Source organism: Tauraco erythrolophus, chromosome 12 (assembly GCF_009769465.1).
Source record: "Tauraco erythrolophus isolate bTauEry1 chromosome 12, bTauEry1.pri, whole genome shotgun sequence".
NCBI classification, from domain to species: Eukaryota; Metazoa; Chordata; class Aves; order Musophagiformes; family Musophagidae; genus Tauraco; species Tauraco erythrolophus.
In genome coordinates, this window is record NC_141476.1 from 23,924,204 (window position 1) to 23,937,780 (window position 13,577).

Below are 13,577 nucleotides of genomic sequence, written 5' to 3' on the forward strand. Positions count from 1 at the left end.
GAAGGTGCAGTATCTTACGAGATCAACCAAAGACGACGATTTTGTGTGATTGTGAAGATGATCCTCTAAAGAAAGGGACATAAAAGGGCACAAGTGTATTTGTACACACCCTGTGTGGTGCAGAAGGTGTTCCAGAGCAGGACCCTGTCCTTGTAACTTTCAGGGGTGGGGTGGTAGAGGACAGGGGAAAGGAGGAATGAGAAGGAAAGACATTAAACTGCTTTTTGAAAGCCTACTGGAAAGCAGTATCCATTTTTAATAAAACTTCCCTAAAAACGTGCCAAGGAATGCAGGAATGGGTTGATGAACCAGCCTGTAATCCTTCCCTGATCTGTAACAAAACCAGCTCAGCATCAGTCACAGCCCTCACACGGAGAATTTGGGACTCGGCAGCGACACCAATCCCATTTTCAGGTCCTAGGTTAGCGAGTTGTGTATTTTCTGTCACACCCTGCTCAGGCAAAGCTAACCCCCTCGAGCCCAGACCCTCCAGTTCCAGCCATCCTCCATCACCATCCTCACACTGACAGATTCCCTCCCAACCGGGATCGCGCTGCCCAGGAACGCTTGTTATAAATTGAGTTGTTGATCAGCAACATCCCAAAAAAGCAGGAAAAAACACAGACAGCTATTAGTGTGGCACGAGTCATGCTGGCTTCACCTAAGTAAACAGATACACATCTCAGATCACACGTGTTTTAACGATTTCTCATGGTACAGGATGCCAGAATTATCCCTGGAAGCAGTGAGCACCACTGCTTTTCTCCTTTCATTCCACTACTCTCTCCTACTAACAGCCCAGGTGCCAACGTAGGGTATTCCTTGGTTGGGGTACGGGCTTCGGCAGCGTGCTTAGGAGCCAGGGGCAGAGGGGGAATAGGAATTCAAGCAGTTGAGCCATTAAAAAAAAAAACAAATCACAGAATACCTATCATTCATTCCAGAGAGTTAAAAAGAGGTTTCACTTCATCTCCTGCAACTTTCTTCTGCACTGGAAAAAGGCTTAATCCTCTTCCACATACAAGGATTCAGACAGTTGTCTATGACCTAGAGGAAACCAGAGGGTGCCTTCGTAGGAGCATCTTCTATCACATGGGAATCTATCCAGTTGCCTTAATTCAACATGAGGCTTTCAAAATAAGGCATAAAATCAACCTGCATCTAAACGTGCTCTTCTGAAGGCACCTGTGGCTCTGACACCCAGTCCTCCAGCTGCCAGGGTACTGAAGGCACCACACCTTTTCTGAAGATGAGGTGTCTACGGAAGCTACGGTCTCTTCCCTACACCCCATATGGGCTCATCCTTAACTTCAGTCAGTGCCCCTCTTGTATGTACACACAGCTGGGACCCGGAAACGAACTGCTCACCCATTCCTCAAATAGTTGAGGCTGAGACATTTGCAGAGCACACTCATCATGCTGTGAAAAATCTGGTTGACAGCACCTACTTTCTTCTCACACAACACCTAGGAGCGGTATTGTCCATCTCCCCTCCCACGACAGCAACACCAAGGACTTTATAAACAGGGCAGATGATTCTAAATTCCCATCACTACCTGCAGTAGTCATTGGAGCCTTTACCAAAGCCTCCAACCTACTTCACTCACAGCTAAGGGAAGGGTGAGGAGCACACCTCCTGTGACTTCGTGCCCCCAAGACAGGAGATTCTTCAATTCTCAGACAAGAAGTGAATCCCAAGAGGAAACACTGGAGCCTGCTGGATAGGGCAGCCCTCCAGCAGAGTCATTAGCCACAGGTCTCATCTCCCTCCCAGGCAGTTCACGTGTCTGAAGATGGATGGAGCCTTCCCCATCAGCACACTGCTCTTTCGGGTTCTTGCTCCGCGCTAACACAGCTCACTACCCACACCCTGGCAGCACACCCAAAAGGTTACAGGTTGCACTTTCCATCTTTATAGGAACTGGTCCCAGATGTCAGAGTTTAGCACCTGCTGCAGGTCTGAAATCAGTTCGAGCGGACAGTCCTTAAGGTCTGAAATTAAGACTCAGAAGTCTTAATAGAAGTGAGCTTTCTATTTAAAGACCAAGTGATTTCTGCTACTTGACACCAACGGGGCTCAGAAGCTCTCAGCAGCCTAGAAGAATTTATATCTCAAACTTGCTTCAGGTAACTTTAGCCCAGCTCAAGAGTCTGCCATGCATCTGAGGACCAGTAGAAGCTTTCCTCTCACTTTTTTTAGAGGGAAGTTACAGAAAAATCCCCATGTTTCCTGGAACAGTGCCACAAAGCATCAAATTCAGAAGGCCCTTACAATACAAGTAACTCCCAAACTGTGTGACCTTCTCCCCATCACTCACCCCCATCTGCCCATGCAGGAAGCTCCTGGAGCTCAGGGGCTACGGTTAGGCTGAACTGCCACAATGACTTTTTAAATTCATCACGGTCAACAAAAGATGTTACACAAGTTATTACAACTTGTGCAAAAATAAAAATTTGAAGCCTGGAAGGCAGCGGGGACGGATGCTGCACCCCCAGAAGCACCTGCAAAAACCACCACAGAAGGGAGAGCAGAACCTGCAGGATCAGGATCACAGATGGGCTACGAGCAATCCTTCTAGGTCATTCCTACCAATTCGTTTTACCCGATGTCCCGGGGCTTGATACAAATGGTTGAGTATTTTCTCTGCTTCTACTACTAACTTTAGATATGCACGAACAACATTAAGTACATGCAAACTAACCCATGCAATTCATGATGGCACTGTTTTCCAAAGAAGAGGATATTCTCACCATCCATTAGCAATCAAAGGCAACACACATCTTACTGTAATTGGGGAAAGCAAGTCCATTTTATTAGTGCAACACTTGCTTTATTATCTACAACAATCTTCAACACAAACACGATATGGAAGAAAAATAAAACAACGTACATCGCCACAGGAATTTTCCTTAATTACTCAGTAAAGCCCAGAACTAAACAAACCTCTTTGGAATCAGTTTTACAAAATCTAGATTTTAATCAAACGTTTCAGTAGAGAGTCGCAGCAATGAGATACATCCGCTGGAAATTCTGTGATTCTTCCTCTTCTACATTGTTCTATTTTAATAGACAAAATTGATTCTGCTCAGTCAACCACCACAGCTGTATTAGCTCCAGAGAGTACAATGGGTCACCCGAAACGTTGCTCTAACTGAAAAAATCCAGACAGCATCAGGAAAAGCAACGCTAAAAAGCTGCTTATTGTACAAAAATCTGGAATAAACACCATAATTTTAATCCTTCGAGCACGCGCCAGCAAGAGAAAGGAACATCCACTGCAGCAGCAGACACAGGCAATGCCTGTTTTATACTGCTTTTGTAAAATAAATATTCAGTTCTTCACATATGAAGTGACCAACTGCCATTTTTTCTTTTTAATAAATTTTTTTTTTTAATGGAATATAAACAATTTTTTAAATTTAGCTAAAGAAAAAAACCTTCCTCCATCTGTTCTGTCTTACTGGGTTTTAGACAGTTTTAAGCACTTGAAACACACCAACCATGGCATTTGGACAAGCCCTGCTAACACAGGAATACACGGAACACGATGCTGCCCTGCTCGGCACAGCACCACAGCCTGTTAAGGTTTACTTTGCTAATTAATGGAAAAGGTAAGATAGTTCCCCAAAAGTATAAACCTCACTAGAAAAAAACAAGCCAGCCATCATCCGTAGACATTTACATTCAAATTCTCTGGGTTAAGATGAAACAAAAAAGCCTTTTAAGTAGTTTTCAGGAGAGCTAGACTACAGCAGGACTTCCAGAAATTAAGAAAGGTGAATTGGTAGCTTTGGTAACCAACTACAGTACAGCCTTCCCCCAAAAAAAAAAGCATCACAAAAAATGGGCTAGTACGTAAAATTGCTCATTTCCTCTTGGGTTTTCATTTTCTTAGAAAAAGCTAGGAATCAAAACAGTTTTAAGTTTAATTACCTAACTAAAAATTACATTAAAATTCAAACTAACTTTGGTAAAATGCTGCAGAGATTCATAATAGGATCAAATCCTACTTAAAGCATGTTTCATTTTCCTTTAACAAGTCAGATGATCAGATTGAATTCACAAAAAGTAGCCCCAAATGTCACTTGAGCCTGCGTTCTCCTGTTTTCCTCAGAGTTCATGAATAAGAGTTTTGTATCCCTCTGCAGCAAACAACTGAAGAACAGATGGTATTAGGTCTTAAGTTACTCCTTCCTTGATGGTTTAAGCAACATGTATATTCCCATAATATGGCATTTCATTTCACCCACTACTCCCACTGCATGTTTAATCACCGTGTTATACAGCCATTATGCTGTATGAACACAAGGCAGAAAAAAACTTTTCCTAGTAAATCCCACGAAATCTGATTGTGTACACTGACACCTGACATGAATTAAAATGCACGTGCAGCTCTAGGGAAGCTTCTGGAGAAGGAAGGAAGAAATCCCATCAGCTCTCATTTGGAAATACACTGTAGCCACAACAGACAGGCTACCCTGTGTTTAGTAGGGGTAATATATTTTTTTTAAGAAAGCATTTTTGGGATGATGGCGAAATGAAAAGCCAGGTATGTAAGCCTGAAGTGGAGCATCTTCCAAAAAAAAACCCAAAATTCAAGATGAGTACAATTATATGTGTTTACTTTTTTCTTTCAGGGCTTGAGTAGAAGGGATATAATCACGCTCCGTTTGGGGTAAGCCAAGTCACTGCTGACAAACCAAACAGTCACTCTAGAGAGGTTTTTTTTATTGCCAGCTTATTTAGAACTCAGTCTAACTTCATCAATCCCTACAGACCACCAGCTGGCAACCAAGATGCTTCCTAAGGCTTAGAGGTGCTCAGTGACACACTGTGTCCACGACACAGGTGACCACAGGACACACAGGACTTGTGGCTTCCTCCTGGCACCAACTTCTCAGTGTCTTTTTACACAGGAACGATCACCTGCGAGGAGAAAGTCAGAAGACCAGCTCAGAAGCTATGCAGCACCCAAGCTATCTCGTAATGGACTAAACTCCCAACAAGCAAGCTGCTTTGGATAAGGAGGTATGGACTTGATTTCTTCAGAGGACAGTGAGATTTTATGCAGGTATTTGGGAAGCTGCTTATGGTTTGAAGATCAGTCTGTTCCAGAGCAAGGGAACAATCTAATACGTAAAATGGGCTTTATTTTGTGGTTTATGTGGAAACTGGATTTAGGAAGATCTACAAGTACTCTTTGAGAAGAAGAGAGGTATGGAGAATAAAGGTGCTCGCCTTGCTTTTTACCTACTGAACCACTCACACACTTTTGCCAATGATCAAAGCCTTTTTGTTATTTGCTTTACAGATTCAAACGGAGGCAGAGAGGAGCTAAGACTCCTCTCTAAATTCAAAAAGAAATCATCACACCATACGCAGCAGAGGTCTGAAAGTATCTCATCTCGTGTTTCTAGCAACTGGTCCAGATGCCATCACAGAAGAGGCTGCAGCCATTCACTGTCTAAGATGTTGCAGAGAATACAATAGTGAAACTCACTCCTGGCAGAGGCAGGTTTCCCATCTCTCAGAGCAGGTGGAAGGGCAGCAGGAAAGTAGTGAGTTGGCTCCTCCATTTCAGAGCTACAGCAAGACACTAGATGAAGGTTCCTCCTAGCTGACTTCTCAACTCCATGGGGAAAAAAAACCACACACAACTTCCCCATTCCTTGCCAAGCCAGGTTTCAGATACTTTGAAATCAATATTGGAACAGCACCCATGTTTTCCAACAGGTCAGTGTCACTTCAGGGAAATAACACGTTTCCAGATGTACCCACAATTTCAATGTACAAACTTAACTGAGAGGAAAAGCAGTTCTGCTCCTGCATGACCATTTCAGATGTTCTCCAAACATTATTTGCATAAACTCCTCCTCTTTCAGAGCAATGAAGGTGCCTCTTCCAAGAGGATTGCCAAGTGTCATACATCTCACACACCATGCCTTTGGCTGCCCTTTTCTTATGCCTACAGGCTGTCCAAGTGTAGAACCTACCTTATATTCACATTTTCTGGCCGGTCAGACCTACCACAGAGCCTACTGAACACACAGATGAGTATCCTGCTGCTGGCAATCAACAGCTACGTCATGGCAAGTCTAAAAACCAAACCTCCCCTGACCAGACAGTCATAGCAAGCTCTTCTCAGCACTCAAACCCAAACCTGCCACTCCAGCTGGGCTCCTGAACCATGGGAGATTTATCACCACTTCCCCCGCAACAATCCCTTCGTACCTGACCCTTACAGTAGGGCCTCTACCCACCATCTACCCACCCAAAAATCACTCTTCCCAACATCTGCAGCATCTCAGATCTCTGAGCACACAAAAATCCTGGTGACTCCAGTAACCTGGAGTGTAACTTCAGTAACAGATAAGTTGCTATTGCCACCCTTCTTTTAGCATGTCCTTACCAGTGCCACTGGTCTTTTTTCACACCTGTTACACCCCAACCACAAGCCAAGGCAGCCAGACCATAAACATAAGCGTGTTGTACGCACAAGTCAGGCTGCACTATCAAGTGCACGCACTACTAAGATGACAGCTTGCAACATCAACGTTTTTCCCCATCAACAAGAGATAACCAAAGAGACCAGAAATATCCTTTACACCAAGTCTTGGTTTTATTTTAAGTCATTTCCTCCTACTGCAACTGGATCCCTCACATTTAGCGCGAAGGGTTTAACCAGGATTAAAAGAGCATACAACCAACCTTCAGGCAAAACGTACTCAAAAGCAAAAGAAAGGAGTCAGTCGATTCAAAGGCAGGATCTGAAGTCTGACCCAGCTCTATTTCATTTACTGAATTTGAGAAGCAGGCTATTAATAGTTCACTACTGTATCCCTATCCTGCTCCTCCATGTCAGGCCAACAGCTATAACCAGCCAACACCAGCAATACCAGCACATGTTTTCACACTGACACCATAAAGCAGAGCTAAACCAATTTAAATTCGAATTTAAACGGAAGTCACTGCCTCAAGAATTGACTCAAATCAGAGAAAATTAGCCTAAGAGTTAATGTAATATGAGCACCCAGCAACATGAGAGTCAAGCTTTCAGATACAGCCTCCCTCTTTTCTTCTCCCAAACAGATTTTCTAAATTATTCTGTTCATTTACACTACAAAGTTTACCCAGCCAACAAATTAATGGCATAGTTAGTAACCAGCTACTATCTTGACATCAGATGAATGTTGTCAGCCAACAAGCACACTACTAAACTACCACACCACTGAAAATCCTGAAGATGTCACCTCTTTCAGAAAGAAATCCCCTGGATTCTTGACACATAGGACATCCCCTTCCTTCTACATAATTTAATTTTGCCAGAAGTGACTTGCCAGCTAGAGCAAAGTGAAATTCCCTTAACATTGGCCGTTTTATGGGCTTCCACTTTTAACCATGCAAACGCATCTGCTTTCACAAAAACATCTGAGCCACAGACCTTTGGTGTCGCTTTGAACAACGATCACAGATCTTCTAAGTGGACAAAAGATGGAAAATAACACTTAAACTTTTAAGAAAATATTTCTATAGGCATCATAACCTTCTCTCAGACATAAGGCAACATGCTTAGAAACAGACTGCATGCTTTCCTCCCTTCATCCACTCAAACTAGAAATTTTTCTTCAAGGAAAGATTATCAGCCTTAGAAACAAAAATGAGCAACTTCTCCTAGGTCTAGCATTAATGATTTTAAATTCCCTTTTTATTCACCTTGCATTAAAACAAAGTCTAATCTCATCTTGTCATTCTAGAATATTCGTGCCATATTAAAATTAACCAGCTACCAGCCAATCTGGGTGAGCTTCTCATTCAAGGAATAAAAACTGAGATCAAGAAAATACGTTACCTGTTCCCATACTAATACTACATATGAATCAAATGAAAGAAGTGTTCAGAAATGCATCCACATTTAGAACTTCATTCTCAGTTAAGATCTGTGCCCTCCAAAAATTTCAAACTCCTGAAATCTGAGTGACTTTAGACATACAATGTACTTCCACATTTTTATTTTGGTTCAGGCAGTTTGAAAAGACTGACAATGGCATTAAAAAAAAAGGAGAAAGTGCTATAAAACTATGAAGTAAAACACTTATCTTTTAAAGATAGCTGAGTTTTTCCCTGCAGAACTACATAACCAGAAGCTTGGCAGAAAAGCTGCAGGTGCAGAGAGTAAGAAATTGCTACCTTAGAGTGGCATGTCTCTGATTGGTTTACCCTTTCAGCCCCCTTGGTATGGTGGCTGTCTGAAAAACAGGGTCAGAGCTATTCTAATACCCTTGATTTCCTATTTCAGCTATATGGGCAGGGAAGGACAATTGACCTCTGCCCACCCTTCACTCTTAAGCAGCTCCTCAAATACCTCTAACATCCGATACCTGAACTAAGCTCCGTCCCAGGGAGCATCATGGACTCCCACACACTCTCCTGCAGAGCACCTGGAGGCCAAGTGCCCTGAAGAAACCAGCACCCATCCAGGTACCAGTATGCAGAGCAGAGAACAAGCCTTGGGCGACCAGTGGAAAAAGCCTGGCTTCCCTGCGACGTTCACCAAGAGGCACTTCTCACCTCCCCACCACCGGTACAGCAACAGCAGGATGATATAGCCTCTCCTTTCCACATTTCCAACAAAACCTAAAATTAAATACAATCTAACAGAAGCTTCCTTTACGGTCCAAGGAAGAACCATAAAGCACAATGAGGTCTTTGCATTTGAGATAGCACCAAGGCAAGGTTTGACTCTTCCGCAGTTTCCCAAAGGGAAATAGGATGGGGATTTTGAAACCATTCATCTAACTAAAAAGATTATTTGGCTTGCCAGCAGTAGACTTGCAAAAGCCTATATTCCTTATTCATGACCTAACATTTTACTTAGGAGTGCAACACTGAAATACTGTTATGCTGAAGCCTCACCACACAGCAATTGTGTGCCACCAATTAAAATTAATTATAGCTGCTGAAAGCAGAATGCAAACCCTTCCAAACTGCGAGGGCACGCCAGTCCTGCTCCAATACTTCGGTTTCAGGAAGGAACAATAAACTTATTTTCTAGCTAGACTTTCACGTCTTCTCAGACAGGTCTAAACCCCAGATCTTGTTTGGTTCGCGTTTGGATCCTACCCTAATCCAAGGCATGATTTCGGTTCTGAACCCTAAAGCCATCTTTTCAGTGAAATAAAGCCACTGAACAAGAGTGGCTCACAAGGTCTTTGTAGAGGCAGACAAAAAGAGCCAGAGACACACAGGCAACAGCACAACTGGGCTGAAAAAAGTGCTGAGCGAGGACAGCGGATTAACGCCCACGTGGGACCTCGATAGTGGGGCCCGAGAGTTAAAAACTAGCGAAAGAAACAAGGGCATCTCCAGAAGAAAGACAAAGCACAATTTGCTGCCATTTTTCTGGAAAAAAAGGGCTCTGGGATGGGTTTTGACGGTGTGAGACTGCAGACAAGTTGTTTTGTCTCCAACAGCATGGCGATGGTGGCTTCCACTCCAGCTTCTGCTGTGCGTTTCTGGATTTAATATTTCCACAGAGAAAGAGACAAACCAGGGCATATCTAATGGGCACAGCTTACATAAGGGTTCCAAGTGCCATGAATCAAGTGATTACTTGACAGCACCCCCTGAATGTTTTCCCAGTAAGGCTCCCTAGCTGAATTAACAGAGCACCACACAAGCCAAAAGCCCAAGACCTCACACAGCTATTCACACCTTCTCCCCATCGCCGCCTTCCTGCAAACTCATCCCAAGAGCACAGGCTGTAACCACACGGTGATCGAAGACTTTTGTCATTCCATTAGACTTTCTTAATCCAGACCAAAGTACCAGCTTTCAAAATTCACGTCCTGGCTCATGTTACCTGGCCTCCAGCATCACTCCCACATCCGTGGGGACAGCAGTGCTTGAGTAGAACCAGCAGCCTCCACCTGCTCCTAGGGATTCACACCGACTCCTGCTCCTAGGGATTCACACCAATTTCTCTAAAGCAGTCAAATAACGAGTTCTCTTTCTGCAGCTAGAGGCCTACAACAAATCCTGCATTAAATCAAAAACATCTAGTAGTAAGGTCTGATTTAAGCTGAAACACATATAATGGAAACTAGTGGGAATCAGAGAATCATGACAGATGATGTCTGCGCACGAAGCTGGTTCAAGAATTCCTAAAAAACCATAACTAGGAATAAGGAAGTCAGTCACCAGGTAAGCATCACGCTGCAATTTTTCCTTCCCAACCTCTTAAGTGACCCAAACACAGGAATTTCACCACGCTGTGCTCCCCAACACATCTGGCAGTCTTTTGTAGCTCCAGCGATTCTGTTACAGAAGAGCACACGGAAAAATCCGGCGAAGAGACGAAGCGGGGACGGGTGCACGGACAGAGCCGCTCCCACCAACACCTGAACCGCCTGCGGACAAGCCTCCCCCCGCCAGCACACCATCATCATCCTCAATTAATTCCAGGCTACCAAAGTAAAAGCCTAGCACGCCCAGGATTCAGTTTGGAGCTGAAGCCCGGCAGAGGCCAGGCCTGCCCCCAGGCTCCCCTGGAACCCCCCTGGCAACCCCACAGCCTCTCCCCCTTTCCCCAGGAGCCCTCCAGGACCCCTCCAGGCTAGGGGCAGGAGGGGTTCCAGCCCTTACCACCAGCCCTTCAGGTCCTCCCTTACATTCCCCAAATGCTGCGGCTCTTTATTTCACCTTTCTGGCTAACAAAAGCCGTGGGAATGCATGCTTACGAAGACTGAGAGGCGCTCCCCATAATTCTTACGAAGGAAGCAGCACTGCAGTGAATTATGATTATATTGTGTAATGAAATCGTTAGGGAATGAAGATGTGGCTGTGCATCTATCCCTGCCTACCCCAGGAAGCCCGGAGAGATTTACAAACAGATTGGGCCAACGTTAAAAAAAAATAAGCAAACAATCAGGAGCTCAAGCTTATTACATCCCATTATTGACATGATATTCTCAAATACTCTCATAAGCCATAAAGCTCAGTCAACCAGGGGGAGTTTAAAGACCCCAAATTATAACCAAGAGTTAAATGTCCTAGCTCCCACCAAAATTGCAGAGTAACTCAGATTAATAGCTCAAGGGGGAAAAAAAATTAAAATCTCTCTCAGGTTTTTCTCTTAGACAGGCCTCATTCAAATGGATGCTAACAGAAACGAGGTAACAGACACGAAAAGCTTCGCAAAGCAAAAAAGCCTAACTACTGTCATTTTTCCAGAAGTGAGAATATAAAAATGACTAAGAACAGGCTAACAGCTACGTCCCAAACCAGCAAAAGACAGTATCTAAACCTTCATTCTCTTTAGGTATTACTGGATGACTTCACTCTAAAGATCTAGAGCCCAGATCAGACCTTTTCCTTAAAATCTCCCTTTTTGAAGGTATTTGAACAGATAGGTCTTTGATCTAGCACTAGTTCACGATGCCTAAAAAAAGGAAAGCACTTGGGTACTTTCAGAGGTTTGCTCCACAAGAGGCTGGTGACAGTCACAATTTCAGAGCAGGGGAAAGAGCAAGTATGGGGCCAGCAGACCTTCAATCTTTATAAAAGCATAATCCATTTATATTTGTGGAGAAAGGGAAGTTCACTCCTGCAAATGCTCTCCAACTCCATTTACGTTCGGCATCTATTTAATAGTGACCTGCTGCTCCCCTCCTGCTAAATCAAGCTGCTGCTTTCTGGAGCACTGGGGGTAGGGGGGAAGAGAGGAGCTCCGTGCAGCTCTTTTCGGCACGCCCTGCGCATCCGGAGAGAGCGGCTCGTGACCCTTTTATGCAATATGACAGGTCCTACGTTAGCATCACCAGCGTCGGCTGTCGGATCCCGGGGCCGAGAGGGTTAAGCCGGGGAGGAGTGTACATAAGGTGGTGGATTCAGAGCCAATGAGAATATTGCGCTATAGTTAGACACTGGATACTAAGCGATGGTGACTATAAAGGCTGCTCAAAGCTGAGCTTCTCTAGATGACACCGGCATGTTGCCCTTAGCTCCCAGGCTTACAAAGCAGAAAAAAAAAAACCCATAGGAGGATCAGCTCGGCTTACCTGAAGTTCACACCACGCAACTTCCACCCACGTCTCCGTGTCCAAACCCTTGTAGACCGTTTTGAAGGATCCCCTCCCAAGTTCAATATCAAACTTTAGGAACCTGCCATCCAGCGAGGTGGCAACCGCTTTCATATCGGCCTCCTCCTCAGGCTCCTCTTTCTTAGCCTTGCTCTGATCCTTGGAAGCATCCGACGCCTCTTTCCTCTCCGCATCCTTGCCAGCTTCCTTCTGCTCTTCAGCCCCCGCAGCACCGCCGGGGGCCGGCGCTGCCTTCAGCTCCCCGGCGGGCTCGGCCTCCAGGCACCCCTTCTCCACGGCCCCGTGCCCTGCCTTCGCCCTCTCCGCAATTATCCTCCTGGTTTTGGGGAGCAGGATAATTTTCCTCTGATGCTCCGACTCGGGAAGGTCGAAAGCAGGTTCCTCCTGGTCCGAGTCCACCACGCTCCTCCGCAGGAACCGCTGATGGACCATTTTGGGATCCCTGGAGCAGGGGGCGCGGGGCGGCGGGGCAGGGGCTCCCGGCATTGCAGCAGCGGCCGCCCCGCTCCTCCCGCCACCGACGGGCCCATCAATATTCATGCTCGTCTCCGCAGCCGGGGGAGCGCCGGGCTCGGCAGTCGCTGGAAACCCGCCACGGCCGCCGCCGCCGCCTCCTCCTCCTCCTCCTCTGCCTCCCCGCTGAGGTGCCGATCTGGCATCGCCCCCAGTTTCCATTAGGTCTGAGGTTTCAGCGCCCGCCGCCGCCGCCCCCGGGCCGGGGAAGTCACCGTGGTCCATGCCCGCGCCGAGCCGCCCCACCGCCACCTGCGAGGGGCAAAGGCAGAGCGCAGCGCCCTGACGCACCGGCGGCCGCGGCTCGGGCTCAGCCCCGGCCGCCGCTCCGCGCCGTCCGCGGGCACCCCCCGGCCGCGGGGCTCGCCCCAGCGCGCCGCTACCCCCGCGGCTTCCCAACGGGAGCGCTGCGGCGAGCCGGGCCGAGCCGCGCCGCAGCCACCGCGGCCGCCCTGCCCGCCCCCCTCCCCGCCCGGGCGAGCCGCGCAGCGCCGCGGCCGCGGGGCCGGGAGCGCCGGGCAGCCCCGCGGGGCGCCCCGGGCTCAGGTGCGCGGCGGGGCCGGGCAGGGCCGCGCACAAAGCCGCTTACTTACGTGCGGAGCGGGGGGCTGCCGTCCGCGGCGCCATGGACGGGGATGAGAAGGGCGGCGGGGAGAAGGGGCGGGTACCGCCGCCTGTGCGCCTGTCTGGCTGTGCGCGCCGCGGAGAGGGCGCCGAGCGAGCCGGAGCCCCGCGGCCCGCCCCTGCGCGCTGCAGCGCGCCCCGGCCTCCGCGCTCGGCTCGCTGCCGGCGGCTCGGGGTGCGCCTCTGCCCGCGGCGAGCCCTGCGGCAGCCTCCGCCGCGCCGCCACGGGCGATGGCCGCCGCCGCCGCCCCCCGGCCCGGCCCCGCGCCCCCGCCCCGCCGCTGCCGCCGCGGCGCTTTTGTCAATGGGAAGCGCTGCCGGGCGAGCGCCCCATTTAAGGC

At 47.5% G+C, this 13,577-nt stretch overlaps 1 protein-coding gene across 2 annotated transcripts in view; it reads right to left on the bottom strand.

Annotated features, from left to right (window-relative positions):
- LOC147528024 (serine/threonine-protein kinase WNK2-like) overlaps positions 1–12,774 on the bottom strand; it is a 121,119-nt gene extending 108,345 nt beyond the window's left edge. For both annotated transcript variants that reach the window (XM_086619203.1, XM_086619202.1), the window contains exon 1: positions 12,058–12,774. In XM_086619203.1, coding sequence (XP_086475329.1) covers positions 12,058–12,774 — 717 coding nt within the window. The remainder of the gene's footprint in view (positions 1–12,057) is intronic.
- Between the last annotated feature and the right edge of the window lie 803 nt (positions 12,775–13,577).